The sequence below is a fragment of the Carlito syrichta genome, unplaced genomic scaffold, assembly GCF_000164805.1.
Source record: "Carlito syrichta isolate Samal-C Ts95f unplaced genomic scaffold, Tarsius_syrichta-2.0.1 Scaffold166458, whole genome shotgun sequence".
Lineage (NCBI taxonomy): Eukaryota > Metazoa > Chordata > Mammalia > Primates > Tarsiidae > Carlito > Carlito syrichta.
In genome coordinates this window covers 86,913-109,445 of record NW_007110554.1, presented here as the reverse complement: position 1 = coordinate 109,445, position 22,533 = coordinate 86,913, and the positions used below count along the sequence as shown (strand labels likewise).

Below are 22,533 nucleotides of genomic sequence, written 5' to 3'. Positions count from 1 at the left end.
CCATGTGATTGTATAATGCCAGGAGGTAGATATCTTGCTATTTCTGCTGTTTTCACTCCCACTGCTCTGGGTGGAGTTGCACTGACTGCTGACCTAGATGCACATGGTTGTGCTGTTTTCCCAGTGTTCCTGTACCTTGTGCTTCCCAATTATGCTAGCCAATACATTCCCTTTTTGTCTGAGCCACTTTGAGTTGGATTTCTGTCACCAACAATCACAAAAGTCCCAACTCATGCTCTGGGTAAACCTTGTTCAAGGAAGAGGAGACTTTGCATCATATGGAAAGTATTCCGGTCTCAATGGCTTTTCCTAAAATGGAGAGTAAAATCTAAAAATCAATATGCATATTTTTTCTTTGGGAACACATGCATGATTATGAAATTGTTTTTAAAAGTTTAGCAGGGTACATATCAAACTAGTAACACGAGGGGTTATTTCTGGAGAAAGAGAAGTAGAGAATTATGGAAAATGGTCAAGAGTTTTTGGTTTTATCTGCAACATTCCATTTTTAAACATAGTTTTTAAATATTGTGATTTTAAAGTTAGTAATAAAATAACACTTCTAGAGAACTGCCTGGTAGCCCAAACTCAGGTACATTGGATAGACATCTGGGACGACTGAGAGTAGATGGAACTAAGCTTACGCCACCTTTGGAAGTGGCCCTGGTATAAGACTGAGAGAGGACCTCTTGTGAAGGCAAAGGAAGGAGGTTACGGCCACAGCTCCTGACCAGCACAACTGTTTCCACCACTGACACCATGGGTCAGGAAGGATGTGAAGAGACAGGCTGCTTCTGCATGCCTGCAGGTCTCACATCCAAACACATGTCCCATGGCTCTCTACCAGGCAGGGACCCCTGGTGCCACACAGTTGCCTTGCCATGCCTAAACACCACAGCTGTGGAGCAGTGCTCCCCTGAGGTCATGGTCTCAAGAGGTCACCATTGGACCTCCCCCCAAAGAAGCTACAACTGCCTCTGCTCCTGCAGGGAGAGAATGGGGAGGCAGGTCACTAAAGGGAACCAATAAACCATTTACAGCACATACCACAGACACACCCTTAAGGAAAAAATTTTAAAATATTAAAATGCAAGAAAACAATACAAACCATCACACTGAGAATAGCAATTTTAACAATAAAATTTTTTAAATGAATAAAATAAAAAGAGAAGAGCCTGCCCCCACAGATAAGGAGGAACAGGTGCAAAAATACTAGCAAATCCGAAAACCAAAACAATTGAACACCTGCTAAGGATCCCGTCAATACTCAAACAATGGAACCTAACTAGAAAGATCTGTCCCAGACGACAGACATATAATTCAGAATATGGATGACAAAAGACTCAGTGAGATTCAAGAGAAAGTGGACAATGAAATCAAACAAGCCACACACATACACAAAAAAAAATACAGGAAGTGAAAGCTGACCTGGCCAACCCAAGAAAAAAACAAGCCGAAACCCTGGAATAAAGAATTTGCTTCTGGAATTTTAAAACACAATAGCAAGCCTTAATAGACTCAGAGCCTGGTGTGGTGGCTGACGCCTATAATCCCAGCATTTTGGGAGGTGGAGGAGAGAGGATTGCCTGATCCCAGGGGTTCGAGATCAGCTTTGACAACTTGGTGAGTCCTCTTCTCTATAATAAATCAAAAATTTAGCTGGACATGGTGGCACGTGCCTGTAGTGCCAACTACTTGGAAGGCTGAGGTAGAAGGATCACCTAAGCCCAGCAAGTCGAGGCTGTGGTAGCCGTGAGCATGCCACTGCACTCCAGCCTGGGCGATAGAGTGAGACTCTGACTCAAAAAAAAAGCAGACTTGGCTAGAGAGAGAAAAGAATCTCAGAGCTTGGAGATTGATCAGTTGAATTAACGAAGTTTGACAAAAATAAGGAGAAATGAATCTGGAAAAACAAGAGACCAAATCTACAGCTGGTTGGCATTCCCGAGAGAGAAGGGAAAGTGAGAAATACCTGAAACAAGTATTTGAAGATATTATCCAAGAAAATTTCCCCTATATTACCAGAGAGGCAGCCATGCAGATACAGGAAATTTCGAGAACTCCTGTGAGATACTAAATGAGATGATCATCTTCAGGGCACAGAATCATCAGACTAGCCAAGGTCAGCATGAAAGAAGAAAACCTTAAAGACAGCTAGAGAGAAGGGACAGTCCACTTACTAAAAAAGACCCATCAGAATGGCAGCCAACCCCTCAGCAGAAACCTTGTAAGCCAGAAGTGATTGGGGGACCATTTTTAACATTCTTAAAGAGAATTAATGCCAGCCAATAATTGATTATCCAACCAAACTAAGCTTTATAAATGAAGGAGAATTAAAATCCTTCCCAGACAAGCAATCCCTAAGGGAATATGCTACCTTCAGACAAGTCCTTTAAGAGATGCTTAAGGGAGTTTTAAACATAGAAATAAAATAATAATATCACCCATCACAAAGGCACATGCAAACACATAGGTTACAGACTACACAAATCAACCAAAACTTAGAACACAAAGCAACTTCTTCACAACAATATGACAGAAAAAAAACCCCTCACATATCAATAACTAACTTGATTCTTCTGATGTCTTCAGGAAACCCATCTCACTGCAGATGGCACTGATAGTGTCAAGGTTCAGGGATGGAGAAAGATCGTTCATGCAAATGGAAAACAAAAAAAAGCAGGAGTTATCATTCTTCTATCAGATAAAACAGACTTTAACAAAACTTAAAAAGGACAAAGAAAGGCACAGCGTAATGACAATGGGCTCAATTCATCAGCAAGAAATATCCATCCTGAATGTGTACACACCTAACATAGGAGCACCCAGATTTACAAAACAATTGCTAGTTAATCTAAGAGAAGACATAGACAGTCATACAACAATAGTGGGAGATTTTCACATCCCACTAACAGCTTTAGACAGATCATCAAAGCAGAAAACATACAAAGAATCTGAGACTTGAATTTGATACTTGGCCAATTAGAGCGAATAGACATCTATAGGACAATCCACGTAACAACCACAGAATATACATTCTTCTCATTCACACATGGAACATACTCTAAGATTGACCACATACTCAACCTTAAATCAGCCTGAACAAATTCCAAAAAGTCAAAATCATACTAAGCATCTTCTCAGACCACAGTGGAATAAAAATAAATGTCAACAACAAAGGAACCCTCAAAAACAAACAAATACATAGAAATTAAACAGTAAACTCCTTAATGACTTTTGGATTAACACAAAAATCAAGACAGGAATAAAAAGTTTCCGACAAACAAATGAAAATAAAGACACAATATACCAAAGTATCTGGGATACCATAAAAGTGGTGCAGAGCGGGAAGTTACATGTCCAAATTAAGAAAATAAAGAGATCTCGGCTGGGCATGGTGGTTCAGCCCATAATCCCAGCACTTTGGGAGGCTGAGGCGAGAGGTTTGCCTGAACCCAGGGGTTCAAGATTAGCTTGGGCAACATGGTGAGAGAGAGATAGAGACAGGGTGATAGAGAAAGACAAAGAGAAATTGAATAAACATAGCCATAAATGAAAAAGGTGATGTAACAAGGAATCCTGAAGAAATACAGAATATTATTAGATGTTATTACAAACATCTGTATGCATGTATGCTAGAAAACCTAGATGAATGAATAAATTCCTGGAAACACACAATCTCCCAATATTGAAACAGAAAGAAATTGAAACCCTATGCAGATCAGTAACAAGATAACAAATTGATTTTGTAATAGGAACCTTCCTGCCAAAAAATCCTGGGGCCAAATGGTTTATCAGGTGAATTCTACTAGATGCACAAGGAAGAGCTGATACCAATCCTACTGAAAGTATTTCAAACAATGAAGAAGGAAAGACTTCTCCCCAGCTCATTCTATGGATCGAGTATCATCTTGATACCTCAAAATGGCAAAGACCCCCAAAAGAAAGAAAACTACAGGCCAATATCCCTAATGAACATAGATGCAAAATACTATCGAATTATATCCAACAGAAGATTACAAGGATTATTCATCATGACCAGGTAGGCTTCCCAGGATGAAAGGCTGGTTCAACATGTGCAAATCAATACATGTAATTCACCACATAAACAGAAGTAAAACCAGGAACCAAATGATTATCTCAATAGATGCAGAAGAAACATTTGATAAAATTCAATATCCCTAGCCAGGCTCAGTGGCACAGCCTATAATCCCGCGCCTTTGGGAGGCTGAAGTGAGTGAATTGCCTGAGCCTGCGGGTTCGAGACCTGCCTGGGCAGCGAGACCTCATCTCTACAATAAATCAAAAGTCAGCCAGGCATGGTAGTGCATGCCTGTAATTCCAGCTACTCGGAAGGCTGAGGAGGAAGGATCGCCGGAGCCCAGCAGGTCGAGGCTGCGGTGGCTGGAAGCAGCCACTGCACTCCAGTCTGGGTGACAGAGTGAGACTCCAACTCAAAAAAAAAAAAATCAATATCCCTTCTTGACAAAAACTCTCACACATCTAGGCATTAAAGGACCATTTCTCAAATAATAAGAGCCATCTATGACAAACCTGCAACCAACATCATACTTAATGGGCAGAAGTTGGAAGCATTCCCCTTAAGAACTAGAACGAGACAAGATTGTCCACTCTCACTCCTCCTATTTAACTGGAAGTACTGGAAGTCCTACCCAGAGCAACCAGGCAAGAGAAAGAAATAAGAGATATCCAAATAGGAAAAGAGGTAGTTAAATTATCTCTCTTCACAGATTATATGATTCTATACCTAAAAACCTGCTAGCACTGTAAAGTCTTGGGATTCAAAAACAGTGTGCAAAAATTGGTTACATTTCTACATCAACAAGCAGACTGAGAACCAAATAAAAAAACACAATTTCATTTGCAATAGATACACACACACACACACACACACACACACACACACACACACACACTCTAGGAATTAATCTAACCAAAGAGGTGAAAGATCTTTACAATGATAACTACAAAACACTGCTGAAAGATAGCAAAGACGTCACAAACAAATGAAAGAATATATGGAATGCTCATGGATTGGAAGAACCAATATTGTTAAGATGTCCATACTACCCAAAGCAATCTACAGATTTAACACAATCTCTATCAAACTACCAGTAACATTTTTCACAGACCTAGAAAAGGCAATACTTAAATTCACATGCAAGCAAAAAAAAAAAAAAAAAGAAAGAAAAAAGAAAGAAAGAAAAGAAAAAGAAAAAACAAAGCCAGTGTCTTCACACTTCTAGACTTCAAGCTTTGCTATAAGCCACATAACCCAAACAGTACAAAAAATAGACACAGAGAACAATGGAACAGAATAAAGAACCCAGCAATGAAACCACTCAGCTACAACCAAATGATCCTTGACAAAGTTGACAAAAATAGCCATTAGGAGAAAGGACATCCTGTTCAGTAAATGGTGCTGTGAAAACTAGCTAACTATGTGCAGAAGCATGAAGTTGGACTACTTCCCCTCAACATATACAAAAGTTAACTCAATATGGATTAAAGACTTAAATGTAAGACTTCAAACTACAAAATCCTAGAGAAAAACCTAGGAAAGAGTCTTCTAGACATTGGCATAGTCAACCAATTTATGATCAAATCTTCAAAAGCAATTGGGACTTAATTAAACTAAAGTGCTACTACATAGCAAAATAAACTATCAACAGAGTAAACAGACAACTAGAGAATAGGAGAAAATATTTACAAATGATCCGTCTGACAACTAATACCTAGGCTCTACAAGGAACTTAAATTGTCAAGAACAAAGCAACCCCATTAAAAAGTGGGCAAAGAACACAAACGAACACTCCTCAAAAGAAGACATACAGGAAGCCAACAAACATATGCAAAAATACTCAGCATCACTAATAATCAGGAAAATGCAAATCAAAACCACAATGAGATACTATCTCACACCAGCCAGAATGGCTCTTACTAAAGTGTCAGAAAAAAAAAAACAAACCCAACAGATGTTGGCCAGGTTGTGGAGAAAAGGGAACATTTATATGCTACTGGTGGTAATGCAAACGAGTTCAGTCCCTGTGAAAAGCAGTTTGTAGATTACAGAATGAGCTAAAAATAGAATTACAACTTGACCCAGCAATCCCATTATTGAATATATACCTGAAGGAACATGAATCATTCTACCAAAAAGATACCTGCACTCATATGTTAATTGCAGCACTATTCAAAATAGCAAAGACATGGAACCAACCTAGATGCCTATCAATGATGGATTAGGTAAAGAAAATGTGGTACATATACACCACAGAATACTATGCAACCATAAAAAGAACAAAATCAAGTATTTTGCAGCAACATGGATGCAACTGGAGGCCACTATCCTAAGTAAACTAACCCAGATATCACATATTCTCACTTATAAGTGAGAACTAAACACTGTGAACACACGGATATAAAGACAGACATTTGGCACTCCCAAAGCAGGGAAAGAGGGAGAGGGGCAAGGGTTGAAAAACCATTTATTGGGTATCATGTTCACTATTTGGGTAACAAGTTCAACAGGACCCCAAACCTCAGCATCACACAATATACCCATTTAACAAACCTGCACATGCATTCCTGATTTTAAAATTTAAATAGAAAAAATTGGAGACATAATAATTAAGAGGATGAATAAGTGAACAAGAAAAGGAAAGGCAATATAAAACTCTAGGAAAATACAAAAGCTGTATGAGAAAGGTCATGGTCCTAACATGAAAGAAGCTAAAATGTAACACTGAAGCAGACGTGAATCTAAGTCCATGAATTAAAAACAAAACTGGAGTGGCTCAAGATGGTGGCGCTCAATGGTGCCACGAGCGATTCAGAAAGCAGTAGCGGCAGCAGGGATGGGGAGGAGCTGGCATGGTGCTGGGGAAGCGGCAATGCCAGACTGGGACTTGAAGAAGCACCTGCAGAGACCAGAGAAACCAAAAAGTGGTGCTGCGAATAACCAGTTGCCAACCTCCCAGCCAAGCCTCAGGCACAAGGTGGATGAGCACGAACAAGATGGCAACGAGCTACAGACCACCCTTGAGTTCCAAGCCCACGTAGCCAAGAAGCTAGGAGCCCTACTGGACAGCTTCATTACCGTCTCGAAGTAGCAAAGGAGCCAGCAAAAGCTGAAGTTCAGAAAATCGCCTCAGAGGATGATGGCTTACACCTTTTCTTCACGTCCATTCCTGGAGTCCCTGAGAAGGAAGCTTCTCCCCAACCCTGCTGCAGGCGACAGCCTTTTACCTCCAGCAGCAGCGAGGACAGTGACGAGGAGTGGCAGCGGTGCTGGGAGGCAGCTGTGTCAGTATCCGACATCCTCCAGGAGTCAGCCATCCACAGCCCTGTCAGGAAGGAGAAGGAGACAAGAAAGAAAAGGAAGTGGAAAAAGGAAGCCAAGAAGGTGGCCAGTGTCGACTTGGCTATAACCACCACTATCACCACCAATGGAGCTATGGTCCAGAAGCAGGAGAAGGAATCAGGCAAGCCCAACGGGGACCGGCTGCTGCTTGGGACCAAAAAGGAAAAAAAGAAAGAAAAAGGCCAAGAAGGCCAGCAAATCTTCTCTGTTTCCACCAGCAAAGAGTGCTACAGCTATGCCTGCAAACTGACCATCTGTGGGCACAGTGCCCAAATAGTTCTGAGAATAAGTACCCCGCGGATGAGGCATTTCCAAGGCCCTCCTCCCTTTCTGAGTTCAAGGACTTGGCTGGCAAGACTGGCTCTGCCCACAAGACCCTGATCGTCATGGGGGCTTGCACAAGAGTCAGGGCAAAGAAGTGGCTTAAATGTAAGACCTCAAACTACAAAATCCTAGAGGAAAACCTAGGAAAGAGTCTTCTGGACATTGGCATAGTCAACCAATTTATGATCAAATCCTCAAAAGCAATTGGGACTTAATTAAACTAAAGTACTACTACACAGCAAAATAAACTATCAGTTGAGTAAACAGACAACCAAAGAATAGGAGAAAATACTTACAAATAGTGCATCTGACAACTAATATTTAGACGCTACAAGGAACTTAAATTGTCAAGAACAAAGCAACCCCATTAAAAAGTGGGCAAAGAACACAAACGGACACTCCTCAAAAGAAGACATACAGGAAGCCAACAAACATATGCAAAAATACTCAGCATCACTAATTTTCAGGGAAATGCAAATCAAAACCACAAATGAGATACTCTCTCACACCAGCCAGAATGGCTCTTATTAAAAACCCAACAGATGTTGACCAGGTTGTGTTCCTTCATCCCAGCTTCAAGGCTTCAGGAAGTCTACAGCCCTTATGGACTGGGTTTCTTTTTTTTCTTTTTTTGAGTTGGAGTCTCACTCTGTCGCCCAGACTGGAGTGCAGTGGCCGCTCCCGGCCGCCGCAGCCTCGACCTGCTGGTCTCCGGCGATCCTTCTGCCTCAGCCTTCCAAGTAGCTGGAACTACATGCGCGCGCTACCTCGCCCGGCTAATTTTTTTTGATTTATTGTAGAGATGAGGTCTCGCCAAGTTGCCCAGGCGGGTCTCGAACCCGCAGGCTCAGGCAATTGACTCACCTCGGCCTCCCAAAGCGCGGGATTATAGGCTGAGCCACCGAGCCCGGCGTAGACTAGGTTTCAAGCTACAAGGGTATTCTTCAAGAAGGAGCAGAAGCTCAAGGTCAAGGTGGAATCTGGCTTCATTGCCTTCATGGTCAGTTTCAACAGAGCAAGAAAAGCAAAGACGTGGGGTGGGCAAGTGTGTGTGCTGGGACCTGCCTCTCTCCTCAGGCCCTCTGCCTGCCTCAGCCTCCTTTGACTGCCCAAGCCCCATCTGGGTGATTAGTGGACAAGCAAGAAGTTTCCAGTATATCTTTCATTGACTTTACTAAAAGTTAAATAAACATGCAGGCTCGCCCTTGGCTGACCACATGCCAAAAACAAGAAAACAAAAAACAAAAATCCCAAAAAAAACAAAAAAGAAAAAAACCCCTCAGTTATTAATTATAAGATGGAGGGATGTCTGCTGTTCTTACATGACCTTTATATCTGGTGAATTGCTACTGCCTTTCTGCCAGGAGTCTTCTGTGAGGTTATCCATGCTCTCCTATGCCTAAACACACAATACAGCTGTGACTGTCCTGTCACCTCCCTGAGGTGTTCCAGAAAGTGAACTCTGGTTCATTCTGCTGTGGAAGCTCCAATCAGCCAGAGTTAATCTTTTTGCCTTAGGGGAAAGGTCCCGCTTCTCTGAACCACAGATCACATTTCCTTTTGCTTCTTTCTCCAAACTCTATAATTTTCTAAAGATATTAGGGTTGGGACAAACTAAAACTGGAGAGAGTGCAGGAAATGTATGTATATGATCCTGTCAAACATCTCACCCTAGGTAAAGAAGTATCACATTGGCTCCCTACTTTAGTGGAGAAAGGATAAGTAGGAAAACAAAGAGGAACAAAAAAGTGTAAATTATTCTCTCCAAATATTACCTAGCCATAGTTTATCCTTAGTAAATTGTTGTACCTTCAACAAAGGACTTTTTAAAAATCTTTGTTCAACTCTCTCAACAGCATACATGTCCGACTTTTGAGTTTTCCAGGGCAGTAGGCATTGCGACCGACTCCCCAGCATCCCATTCTATCCCAGGATTAATCTAAGCCATTTATGGCAACTTACCCCCTTGTCAATGGTGGATTCAGGGATGGACAATTTGGCTCACCGAGATTCACGGAGGGCCTTAATGGGGGATCTGGGAAAGAAACTTCCTCAATCTTGAATGCAATGGAAAGGCAGGCTCTTTCTTCTCCTCTAAGTTGTGAATGAGGAAACACAGAGTTCTCATTGTCACTGGCAGTCACACTACAACAGTAAAAGACAAACCCCAAACTGTGGATGGCAGAGCAAACAAGTAGAAAGAGCCTATGTCCTCGATGCCATCATTCAGTCACTGGGCTGGCCCTCACTCTTTATTGTCTAAGCTACTGCGGACTGGCTTTTCTGTTACTTGCTGTTCAATGCATTCTACCTGATTCAGAATTTGATGCCCAAATACAAGTGCTGCAAATAACAGATTGTAGTGGTGGCCCCCTAAAAGGTATGTCTACATGCTAACCCTTGGAATCTGGGAAAAAAAAGAGTCTTTACAGATATATTTAAATTACCTTTTATTATTTGCAAGTTCAGCCAGACATTGAGGAGACACAAGTTAAAGACATTTTAATTTTAAAATTCACATTTGAACTTTATTATTTGACCATTCTTCAAGATCCAAAAAGAGTCTTTCCACATATGACCCAGAAGCCTCTTTACAAAATTTTGTTCCATGACTTATTGGACAATGATACTAATTTCAGAAATTGATTTTCCCATAACTAAAAAAGAACTGTGGTCTGAAAGTCTGAATGCTTGAGTTCTGTCCCTGTTTTAGTCACTAAGCTGAGGGACCTAGGTCAGGTCACTTCCTTCTCTGAGTGTTAGTTAATTCTGTGGAACTATCAGTGGTTCCTGAGTACCCAGGTGCATAAGAATTATCTAGGTCCTTATTACAAATACATATACCTGGGCCTTATTCCAGGCCGACTGAATCAGGTTTTCTCATACTGGGACAATTGTATTTTTAATAAACTGGGTGTTTATGACATATAGCCAAGTTTGGGAACTATTGATGGATGACGTCTTCCAGATTCTCACAGCTCTAAAAATTGTTTTCTGATTTCTGTTCCTTCTATCATGGTTTTTCCTAATTATGCTACTGGATATCATGTTAGACAAAATGAAACAAGCAATAAATAACCAAGACTGTGGTTTAATCATCTTTATATCCCTGCAGCAGGTAGTAGGCACTCGCTAAATATTTGAAGAGTGAATCAATGGTGATTAAATAAGTGAATGTTATTTCATGTGGCTCCCAATCACCCAAGGATAGAGAAATATAAAGAGAGAAAATATTTTAAACTTTTATCTGATAACATCTTGTACTCCCTGTGCAACTTCATACTTTAATAATGCATTATGAGAATGAGGTTACTACATACTTCAATAATGCATTATGAGAATGAGGTTAGTGCCTATTGAGAGACCCAATAAGAAGGTGGCTGAGAGTCTCCTGGTTTTAGACTGTCCCCAGTATTTCCCAGTGGCAGTGGCAACTGAAAGGGGCTCATGATTCAGCAGGAGCTGGTTTTCTTCTCCTTGACTTTTCCAGGTCCAGAAAAAGCCATATCCTGATTGGATGACAGACGTCCTTGGGACCATGCTGCAGGTCTCGGAACCTGAAAAGCCTACCATAGGTTTCTGGGGGGCTCCAGCAGGTGGGAAGAGATACTCATCATCTGTTAGCAGTTACCAGCAAATTTCCCAGCAGCGGGTGTTAGCTGAGCCAAGTGTCCCTTTGCATCTGGTGCCCCCAGGATATCTGATACCCCCTCTTGTGATCCCACAGTCCTTCTTCCCAGTCCTTCTTCTACGCTCTACTGACCACCCCTTGAGCCTCCCCAGCTCAAACACTGTCCGCTGGCCTTGGGAGGTACCGGCTCAGGATGAAATCTGTCACAGGAGTGGGCAACTTAGCCAGCGGGAGGTAAAGTAGCTTGGCATCCAGTCCAGGGTTGTAGCGGACGCGGGGGCTCCGGGAAACAACGGCGTGCTCCATGCTGTTGATGACATCTCTGATTCTTGGCTCTGCCAGCTGCATCATGTTCTTTAACTTGTCAGTATCTGTTTGAGAAACGGGGTGGGGGGAGTGGGGAAGGAAATGCTCTGTTATTCTTCATAAAAGACATTTCCTTCCGAATTCCATCCAAGCTCCCTTTGCAACAGATGTCCTGATCTAATATTTCAGGCAGGTCTGCCACACCCTCCACGTGGTCCCTTATGCAAACACCTACTTATAAGGTTATTATAAATAATCTTATTTCTCTTCCTGAACCAGCATCTGTATACTAAGTTCCTACTACTGCTTTAGACTAGCAATGAGAAGAACTGTGCACAGTTTTCCTTGTAACTGCGCCACTTATTAGTTATATGACCTTGAACTTGAACTTTCGTTATCTGTGAAACAAAGATAATAATATCTGCCCTGGAGAATAAGAAAGATGATTAATAGCAGGGTAGCTAGTGGAAGAGGACAGAGTAGAAAACATACACAAACAAGCATAGAAAAATTGGAAGGAAATAAAACCATTGTCTGACTGGTGGGATTCCTAGCTGCTGGGGGCTATTTTCTCCTTCTTTTGTTTACTTCCAGGGTCCCCACATTTAAACAAAAGCACGTGGGAGGAAAATGTTATTAAAAATGAGTAATACTGCCTCACCTTGGTCATAAAGCCACTGTGGACTCAAATAATCTAAGGTACAGAAAGGCACCTGGCCTGGCTCTGTTTACATGGCGCACACAGGTGTGGAGAAGGCCACAGAGCACCTGAGTGGGATAAGTCTGCCAAAGTTTCCAACAAAAACAGGCCATACAGTGCACTTATGGGGCCTTCATCTGCACCCTTGCCCCAGGACTCTGTGACAGGGAGATCATCCTTCCATGAGAGGCCCAAGGACTCCAGAGAAAAGGGTGCCTGAGAGTCAGACTTCCCTGAAGAAGGATGAAGACTTGAAAATAGAGTGGATGGCCGGGCTTGGTGGCTCAGCCTGTAATGTCAGAATTTTGGGAGGCTGAGGTGAGTGGATTGCCTGAGCCCACGGGTTTGAGACCAGCCCGGGCAACATGGCAAGACCTCGTCTCTACAATAAAATAAAAATAGCTGGGCATGGTAGCGCATGTCTGTGGTTCCAGCTGTTCGAAATGCTGAGGTGGAAGGATTGCTGGAGCCCAGAAGGTTGACACTTAGGTGGCCGTGAGGGTGCGTGCCACTGCGCTCCAGCCTGGGCGAAGGAGCGAGACTCCAATTAAAAAAAAAAAGAAAACAGAACAGGAGCAAAAGCTGCCCTGACTTTGAGAATGGTCTAGGCAGGCAGGGAATTCACCTCCTTGGGGTCAGGGCAGGGTCACCGAAGTTCCCTTCATCCCAGACCCTTTCTGTTTCCTGGAGAGAAAACTGCTGCAGGAAAAAGGCAAACTACATTTTGGGGTCTCCAGCATAGCCATGAGAACTTAAAGCCAAACTGTCTAGAGAGCAATAATGTCGTAGGAAGCTACATCCTGTCCTCTGACGGTGGTCCTGGCATGGAGTCCACCACTGGCAGGGTCAAGGATCAAAGAATTGTCTGGGATGCCCAGGCCTATGTGCTCTTCCTCAGAGTCAGAGAAACCTTTGTGGGCTGAAGAGGTCAAGCCCAGCTGACATGATGAGATGGGCTGGAGACTGGGCTCTGAAAGGCAGGAAGTGGGGTACTAGAGGTTACCCCAGCTGTGGTGTGAGGCACATTCTTTCATTGTTTTCTTGGTGCTGGACACCCTACTGGGCATGGTGTGGAAAGGTGGGCAGAAATGCTCTTAAGCCCTGTCACTCTCCTCGACAATGAGGAGGGACATGGGCTTTGGATCTGGGCACCTAGGAGGACATTGTTTTGTTACTGTGAGAATTAAGTATCAGGGACCAAACTTTGGTCCCCTCACATGGCCCCATACTAAATTTCTGTCCCCTTTTCCTTTGTCAGGGACAGGTTCTGGGCTTCTGATGTAGACCTTCCCCAAGAAGAAAGGGGGACAGAAAGGGGAACTTCTGATAACCTTCCTAGCAGAGTTGATAAAAGAAACTTGGCCAAGTAGCTGTACTTCTCCTAAGCAGCACTGAACACACCGGTCTGTGGCTCACCGTGAGGTCTGTTAGATCTGCCCCAGGACACTGTGCTCCATTTAGCTAGCCATTTCCAATATGATTCTGTTGGGGGTCTAGTTAAAAATCACTCTGAGAAATCTGGGGCCTGGTTCTGGGGTTCGCAAGCCAGGGGCCTGTTTGGTTGGCCACAGCTACTTGTTAGAGTTTGTGCCAGTGGTGCTGTATGAAAAATCCTAAATATTTCTTCAGTCTGTCCCACGGCTCCCCTCCCCACTTCCCATCTTCATGGGTTTATCATTCCTAACAGTCCTTGAGAGGTGAAGTATGCTTGAAAAATAGAGAGCTGTGTAACATAACTAGAGAGACTGCGGGAGTCCAAGTTCTGAATCCACGCTGCCTCTAGAAACATGCAATGCCATGTTAGGACTCCAAAAAGTTGCTCCTGCTCTTCCTTCTGCGTGAAACACCCACCATCTCTTTTCCATTTGGTAAACTCCTAGTCATCCTTCAAAACTCACTAAGGCATTCACTGTCACCTCTGTGAGGCTTTTGGGACAGCAGAATTAAGTCTCCGTACTGTTTCTTTGTTTTGTCCTCATGTCCATCATTGCAGGATTCTCCAGGTCGTATTGTATTTGTTTTCAGATCTCCCCTGCTAGATTCCTGGAGACTGTCTCATCCCTGAATCCCAATAAACACTAGATAACCGAAGTGAAAATTAGAGTATAACCACGTGGGGAAAACGTTTATCTGAAAGTAGTTGACACCCGCCTGGAAGTCATCTTCTGACACTGTGGTGTGGACGATTGATGTCTATGACAATTGATGACATACAAACCCAATCCCTACAACTTCTTTGGTATAACAGGACCAGCTTTTTTAGCCAGTGGTTTTCACAGGAAGTTTGCCTTTATATGTATTGTTTCACGAACCACACTAAAGACTCTACTACCTCTCTCTGCACTGAATACTTACTTAGAAAATGACTTTGTGAAGTTTCCAGGCACTGACTGAAATTGCTTCAACCAGCCTCATAGCAGCCCCATAAATAATCTGAACCACTCTTTGCTAAGCATGTTATAGGGAGTTCACACACTGGATATATATTATTCCCTCGGCCCATTAACATCTACTCCCCTTATCTCCAGCAGCTGCAGATTTTTCTTTGGGCATCTATGCCTTCTTCACTCTCAGTCCTTTGGTCTGGGCAGAGCACATGGTCCAGCCTGAGCTGATCAGACCCTCACATTCCCCTGGGCACAGTGATTGGTTTAAGGTTGGGTACTTTCTGCAGTCCCTCTGATCCAGCCACCATAGACACTCGAAGTTGGCATAAACATTAAGACTTTTGGGAGTGGTATTGAAAAGGACTTTCCCTTTTTTCCTGGTAGACCTCACCCTGGGAGGAGGTGGAGAGATACTACAGCCACGTGGACCCCAGCAGAGAGATCTTGTAAGACTGGAGTCAGTACAAAAAAAGCAGAGCCAAGAAATCGAATGAAACCAAGTCCTAACAACATCCTTTCTGGGCCTGTATCAGACTGCATCTGAAGCCTGTCTTACTCCTTTCTAGTCATGTGAGTCAGAAATTCCTTTTCTGCTGAAATAATATGGGATGGATTTTCTTTTCTTTCTTTTTTTTTTTTTGAGTTGGAGTCTCACTCTGTCGCCCAGACTGGAGTGCAGTGGCTGCTCCCGGCCACCGCAGCCTCGACCTGCTGGGCTCCGGCGATCCTTCCACCTCAGCCTTCCAAGTAGCTGGAACTACAGGCGTGTGCTACCACGCCCAGCTGATTTTTTGATTTATTGTAGAGATGAGGTCTTGCCAAGTTGCCCAGGTGGGTTTCGAACCCGTGGGCTCAGGCAATTCACTCACCTCAGCTTCCCAAGGCGTGGGATTACAGGCTGAGCCACCGAGTCTGGCTAGGTTGGATTTTCAATCAGTTGTAATTGAGAAAGTTCCAACTAATGTAAATCCTTAGACTTTTTTCTCCTCACAGAATTCTAATGTTTCCAGAATTAAAGATTATTTTCTCCAAGGAATGCATCTCCAAATACATTCTCCAAGGCATCACTAAATCAATGGATGAATGATACCTCCATCCACCAGGTTCCCAGCACTCACCCTTGAGAGTTCCATCTCCCTCAGCCCCAGTAGCAGCAGGTCTAACATACACCAGGCATCCATCAACTTCTTTCCAACTCCTTGACCTTCTCTCTAGTCCAAACCACTGTCAGGTCTAGCCTCGACAACTGTAGCAACCAGAGTAGTCTTTTCTAATCGCAAATCAGGCCATACCCTCCATCCACAGTGTAGTTTGATACTCTAATTTATCCTGCACACCCAGTTACCACCCCACAGCTCCCCACGTTGGTTTCTTTAAATTTCCTCAAAAGGAGTTTCCTGCTTCAGAGCCTTCCCTGAAAAAAATGTCCCTGTTCAAACCTCCTTCCCCCTTTCCAGCAACCACCAACTCTTATTCTTCCTCAAAGTAACTTGGAGACTCTCTCTCCGAAGCCATTATCTGAATCGGGGCCCCAACTCCCAGCCCTGCTCCTTTTCCACAGCCCTGCATTTCTCCTTTGTGGCACTTACCCTCATTTGTCATTAAACATATGTGCTTTTATTAGTGTCTGTCTCCCCTGCTGGGCTGTCAGTTTACAGGCAGTGGGGGGAGGCAGACTGCTTTGCCCACCCTAATTCCCAACCCTGTATGTGTCTGACACGTGGCAGCTTCACAATAAAGCATGTATTAAGTGAAAACAGTGGCTGTCTTGGCTTTTTCCTCGGTTGGTGTATGTATCCAGGAGATAATTTTTGCTGTACCAAGGTTTGGGCATGTCAACAGGTGACATGCCCCGCCTCTACCCTCCCCAAACACCTAAAGTTCACAGGAGATCCTTAGCTCAGGGAAAGAGAGGGGGTTGCCTAGAGACCCTTGCTTTTAAATATCCACGTGCTCATTTTCTTCTTTATTAACAAACGCTCAAAGTGCGCAAGACACTTCACATGTATTAGTTCTCATGGCAACCCTGTTATTAGCTCTATTTTACAGAGGACAAAACTGAGGCATACGGAGACTAGATAAAGTATCCTAGCCAGAAAATGGTAGGGCCAGGATTGGAACCCAGACAGTCTGGCTCCGGCAACCGTGCTCTCAATCACTTCTCTATACTCATCTCAGTGTCTTTTCACCGGATTCACTTGCATAATGATGGTTTAGGGAGAGGTACCAGGAGTGGGCAGCCTCTCTCTCAACTCCCCCTATGTCCCCAGCCACTATGATTCTGCTACTTGGTCTCTATTCTCAAGCCCCAGCTCTGCCATTCACTGTGTGACCTTGAACTCCTCTGAGCCTCTGTCTCTCCATCTGTAAACCGAAAGCTGGTCAGTGAGCCCTGAGACCTGTCTGTCCTTCTTAGACACCCTTCTGCCCCCAGGAACTTACAGATGTGGAAGTACTCCTCTCCGTAGCTGTCCCGGGTCTCCTGAGGTAGCCGCTCCCAAAGCTTTTGCATGCGCAACTCCAAGTTCTCCTTGCCCAGAATGGATGTCCGGTAGTTCCCTGGCTCAATGATGCTGACCTTCACCCCAAAGTAGTGGAGCTCACGCCTGAGAAAGAAGAGCTGCACTCAGTCTGGGCCCCAAGATGGCAGTCATCAGGGATAGTCACCCCTGGAGGGGCTGTTTCTCCAGGAGCCTGGTGATGCTCTCCCAGTCCCTCTTCCTGGCCCTGACCTTGCCTTCATGCACATAAGCCCTTCCTCAGGCCCTCAACCCTTTCCCATGCTGACCCTTTCTCTGGGGAGTCTGCATCAGGCAGAAACAATGGGGAAGGAGTCAACAGAGAATCTAAGCCAAGGCCTTGCCTGCCACCAGGTCCCTCCCACTCTCGGTCCCACACCCAACACTTGCAGGTAAATGGAGTGAAGGTTCTACACAGGCCTGTATCCACTTCTGCCCCCAGGTCTGTCTGTCTGTTTGGGGAACTCTCTCTGCTATTCCCATAGGCCCAAACAAAGTTTCACTCACCCTGGGACAGCTCAAGAGAAGGCCCCCAATGCCACCTGTCTCCACCCCATTTCTTCTCATCCCTTCTTCTCTTGGTCCTTGTGGAGGGCGCCTTAAGGTCTAACCTTCCTTCTGTTAAATGTTTCAGCTTTCTTCCTGTGGACTTCCCCTGCCCACATGCTGTCACTCCCAGCCCTCTCCAACCCCCAGGATCCCCACCCAGAGTGACTTGGTACCAGGGCCCAGTCACCTGATGCTGTCGGAGAAGGCCTCAACACCAAATTTGGAGACGCAGTAACCGCCACCGATGACCGCCACACGACCACCGGAACTGGACATGTTGACGACCCTACCCCGGGCTCTCTTGACCATGGGCAGCATGTGAAGGGTCACTTCGATCAGTCCCACCAGGTTCACATTGATCACCTTCACAAAGTCCTCCTTGGTCAGCCATTCGTTGGGACCACTGGGCAGGCCCACACCAGCATTGTTCACCAGGGCCCAGAGGCCTGGGGGTGATATAGAGGGAGAGAAAGCCATACAGAAATCAGCAGTGTCCCTGGGAAAGGACCAGGGTCCACTCCTTACCAGCTCAGGGCCACCCTGAATGACGGAGCAGGCGCATAAGACACAGGTGGTCAGGCTACAACAGCCTGAAGAAAGGTGTACCTTTTAATAATCAGTTTTCCCTGAAGGGGCACTTTTCCCCAACTAACATAAAGCCTGCCAGCTAGCTGGGGGCCCTGATCCAGTTACAATTCAGCATTGGCCAATAGCTCCTCAGCTGTGGGCTCTGAGGAATTAATATCCACTTCCCCCTCTCAATTCATCTAAGTGCAACCAACTGCATTTCATATGTTACCCAAAATCAAGCCATTAATTCCTCTATCCATTCACATATTCATACATGCCTCTAGTTATGCCAATCACAGGGTGAGGGAGACATAAAATGAATAACCCAGGGTCTTATCCTTCAAGGAGATCACAAACCAGGGAGGAAAGAATAATATTTACAAATAAATATATAAAATTTAAATAAAATAATTTTGGAAAAATATGAAAGGGTTCTCTTGGAGATATTTAAATTAGGTTGGCATATTGTCAGTTCCGCAGAGGCCCAAGGTTGAAGAGCTCAAATTCTAGGCCTGATTCCACCTCCTTCGTTGGACAAGCCACTTCCCCTCTCTGGACCTCAGGTTCTTCATCAGACTGGACTAAAGCTGTTGTTTCCAGACTGTAATTTGCAAGCCTGCTAGGGCAGGCAGATGCAGGCATTCTCCTTTCACATATCAGGCTTCCAAGTAGCATTCCACGGGAGGGAGGCTGATGCTAAGAATACATTCGGAAAACCCTCTAAAGGGTCCTCAAGGACCCCTCCTAGCTCTTTCCCTCAAGGATTCCCCAAATCTACTGCCCTGGTTCCTTCCCTTCCCTCTATCCCTCCATTGGTCTTCTCAACCTCAAGATACTCTTTGAGTATGTTCCACTCTCCTGAGGGCAGGTCTGGATGCCAATACCAATTCTGGTCCACCCCTCCTCCTAGGTCTGGGGTTCCCAACCAGTCCACGCTGCCACCCAATCTTCCTGCCTTCCTCTTGTTAGCCAGGAGACCAGCTGGATGGCAGGACTCAGAACCTTCCCAGTTAGAGGGAACTCTTTCTTTTATGGAGGAGAAAATAAGACTTTAGAGGCCCAAAGACTATAAAACCTAAGTGGTTTCTGCCTTTTGGAGAAGGGACGCACCCTTACCACCACCTCTGATCATCCTGGTAAATGGCTCCGGCGAGTATGCTCTACTTTCTGGGGAAACAGGACAACCTGATTACTGTTTTTTTCTGCCAAGAGCAACCAGAGGCCAGAGTAGCACTAACAACTGTAGAGCTATACCATCCTCTCACGTCCAGGGCCTCTCAAGGGCAACAAGAAAGCGTATAAGAACTGCCTCCCGGCTGGGCATGGTGACTCAAGCCTGTAATTCCAGCACTTTGGGAGCCTGAGGTGAGAGGATTGCCTGAGCTCAGGGGTTCAAGACCAGCCAGGGCAACCTGGTGAGACCTCATCTCTACAATAAATCAAAAAACAAGCTGGACATAGCAGTGCATGCCTGTGGTTCCAGTTACTTGGAAGACTGAGGCGGAAGAATCCCTTGAGTTCAGCAGGTCGCTACTGCTGTGGCCGTGAGTGTGTCACTGCACTCCAGAGTGAGACATGACTCAAAAAGATAAAAAAAAGGACTGCCTCCCCCCTCCACCCCAGTTCCCAGTGCTTTTTAGACCAAGGATGTTTCCCAGAGGCCTGGGCCAGAATATGGCCCTCCTAAAGATGTCCCCACCCTAATCATCTCTAGATCCTGTGAATATGTTGGAGTACATGGGAATTAAGGTTGCTAATCAGTTGGCTTTAAATTGGGGAGAATTGTCTGGATTTGCGTGGTGAGCCCAATGTAATAACAAGGGCCCTTCTAAGTGGAAGAAGGAGGCAGAAGCCAGAGAATCAGAGACGGAAAAAGCGTGAAAAGGACTCTGCCCAACTGTACAGGCCTCAAAGATGGGGGAAGGGCCATGAGCCTAGGAATGCAGAGGACCTCCAGAAGCTACAAAAGGCAGGGAAATGGCTTCATCCCAGCACCTGCAGAAGCAGCACAGCTCTGCTGACACCTTGATTTTAGCCCAGTGAAACCCATTTTATTTTTATTTTTTAAAAGCAGGATTTATCGAGAGGACAGAAAAGCTCCATCAGTGAGAGGGGACCCAAGGGGGTTGCCCAAGACCCATTTTAAAGTTCTCTCCTCCAGAGCTACAATAAATTTGGGTTGCTTTAAGCCACTACATTTGTGTTAATTTATTAAAGCAACAAAAGGAAACTAATATGCCCACTGAGTCATTAACATAAGTGGCTCAAGGCTGGACTTAGCTGGCTGAGACACCCTTGTTGAAGAAAAAGGCTCATTCTTGCTGGATCATTTATTAATTAGTTCACTCAACAAATATTTATTGAGCACCTACTAGGTCAGATACTATTCTAGGTACTAGGGATATGCAGTAGATAAGAGAGATGAAAAGCCCCAGGAAGTTTTATTCTAGCAGAGGAAACAGACAATAAATAAGAAAAATAAGTAAAATATCTTGTATATTGACTAGTGATAAGTGCTAAGGAGAAAAATAAAGCAAGCACTTACTGTCTGGCTCTTCCCAACCTCAAGGCAACCCCCACCCATGCATGAACCCCTTTCAGGAGTGAGGACTTCCTCTAGACTGCTGCTTCTGCAACTCAGCTGTCCTGTTCCTCCTGTTCCCACACCCATGCCCTGTGTGATGGGACTTCCCGGGGCAAGTCCCCATGCAGTCTTGTTCCAAACCCAGGCCACAATAGGAGCAGCCACTGTGACACAGGCACTTGCCCTGACATCAAATCAACACCCATCATGATGTAAGGAAGAGATCTCTCTCTCTCCTCTGCCTGGCACATGAAGGAGAACAAATGTATCCATGCATGGGATCCAGTCTCCTTCCCCCTCTTCCCAACCTGACCCCAACAAGAAATGTGCTTGTATTTCTATAGGAGGTGATGGTTAGGACTACTGATGTCTCAGAGATGCACCTCGATCTTTAGAGCTTTGAGCGTACAGAACACACCGTCCCCTCACCACCTCCTATAGCAACTTCTTTCCTATCCCCCAGGAGAGAAAATTTCCTTGAGAAACCACCTCTCCATGCGAACAGAACACACCATGGTGGCTTTCAATGTGACTGAGCCAGTGCCCAAGTCTTTCCCTGTATCACCTGTCCCATCCCGAGATCAAGGTCTCTGATCCTGTCAGAGGCTTTGGGAGAGAGAGAGAGAGGAGAAAGAGACACTGAGAAAGCCAAAGAATGCGATTCTCCCCACCTTGCTCTCCCACTTGTGCCCTCACCCACTGGGCCGCTGCCCGGATGCTCTCGCTCTTGGTGACGTCCAGTAGGGTGGTCTGCAACTGATAGGAGGTGTCCTGCTGCAGTTTCTGGGCCCCCTCCTCCGTGAGGCAAGCAGCCAGCACCCGCATGCCCCGACCAACCAGCTGCTTGGCCAACGTGTTTCCAAAGCCCGAGTCACAGCCCGTGATGAAGACGTACTTCTCTGAGAGGTCACGGACCAGATTGCAGTTCTTGAACCAGCGGTACATAAAGGAGAGGTCTGTGAGAGCCTCCATGGGGCAGGGGACCTCGATGGCCCAGAAAGACTGGGCTCGAAAGACAGTAGTAGAGGCTGGTCCTCTGAGCCCCAGAGGCAGTATGCTGGAACCCACTGGGAAGAAGAGCTCTCTTCCCTTCTCCTGTTTGCAATAGATGAAGCGCCCTGGGTGAGCCACTCTGTAATTTTTATAGGTGGATGCATCACCACACCAATTAGCCCAGATGCAAGAAATTCAAGTCCAACCTGAAGACTTGTCACCTCTGACAGAACTGGCGGCTGCCTCCCTCTCTCCCACTGCCATGATGGGTGAAGGTGTCAAGAATGGAAAAGACCCCAACAGCAGTGTTGGTGATGGAAGGCGACTCGTCTGGCTGGTGTAAGGGGGGCAGGTGAGAAAGGAGGACTCAGCCCAGAGAACCCCCCTCGAAATCCTCCACCCTGGCCCTACCCTTGACCCAGGGATAAAAATTATTTGTCATGAATGCAGACTTGCAAGTGAATTTAATTTTTATTTTCAAAGAAAGATACTAAGCAGAAACAAGCAAAAATTGGTTCGGTGCCTTCCAAACCCCAAGAGGAACAAGTTCCAGCTCATCAACTCTTTGGAATTCTTACATAAGTCT

At 45.0% G+C, this 22,533-nt stretch overlaps 1 protein-coding gene and 1 pseudogene across 1 annotated transcript; one reads left to right on the top strand and one right to left on the bottom strand.

The window, feature by feature from the left end:
* Positions 1-6,823: 6,823 nt before the first annotated feature.
* On the top strand, positions 6,824-7,634 carry LOC103252536 (annotated as a pseudogene).
* Positions 7,635-11,023: 3,389 nt separating this feature from the next.
* Positions 11,024-22,058, bottom strand: SDR9C7 (short chain dehydrogenase/reductase family 9C member 7). The gene is made up of 4 exons (XM_008051134.1): positions 21,626-22,058; positions 17,988-18,246; positions 17,175-17,338; positions 11,024-11,710 (listed from the first exon to the last, which is right to left on the bottom strand). The coding sequence occupies exons 1-4, from the start codon at positions 21,924-21,926 to the stop codon at positions 11,493-11,495; spliced, it is 942 nt and encodes a 313-aa protein (XP_008049325.1). The 5' UTR covers positions 21,927-22,058; the 3' UTR covers positions 11,024-11,492.
* Positions 22,059-22,533: the final 475 nt, after the last annotated feature.

What these genes read in the sequence shown, in the direction of transcription:
- SDR9C7 (XM_008051134.1), bottom strand. Translation starts at nt 21,926, where the DNA reads ATGGAGGCTCTCACAGACCTCTCCTTTATGTACCGCTGGTTCAAGAAC. An exon ending in GCCTTCTCCGACAGCATCAG is followed by an intron (nt 17,339 to 17,987) that starts GTGACTGGGCCC and finishes CTTCTTTCTCAG; the next exon opens with GCGTGAGCTCCACTACTTTG. An exon ending in AGAGGAGTACTTCCACATCT is followed by an intron (nt 11,711 to 17,174) that starts GTAAGTTCCTGG and finishes TTTCTCAAACAG; the next exon opens with ATACTGACAAGTTAAAGAAC.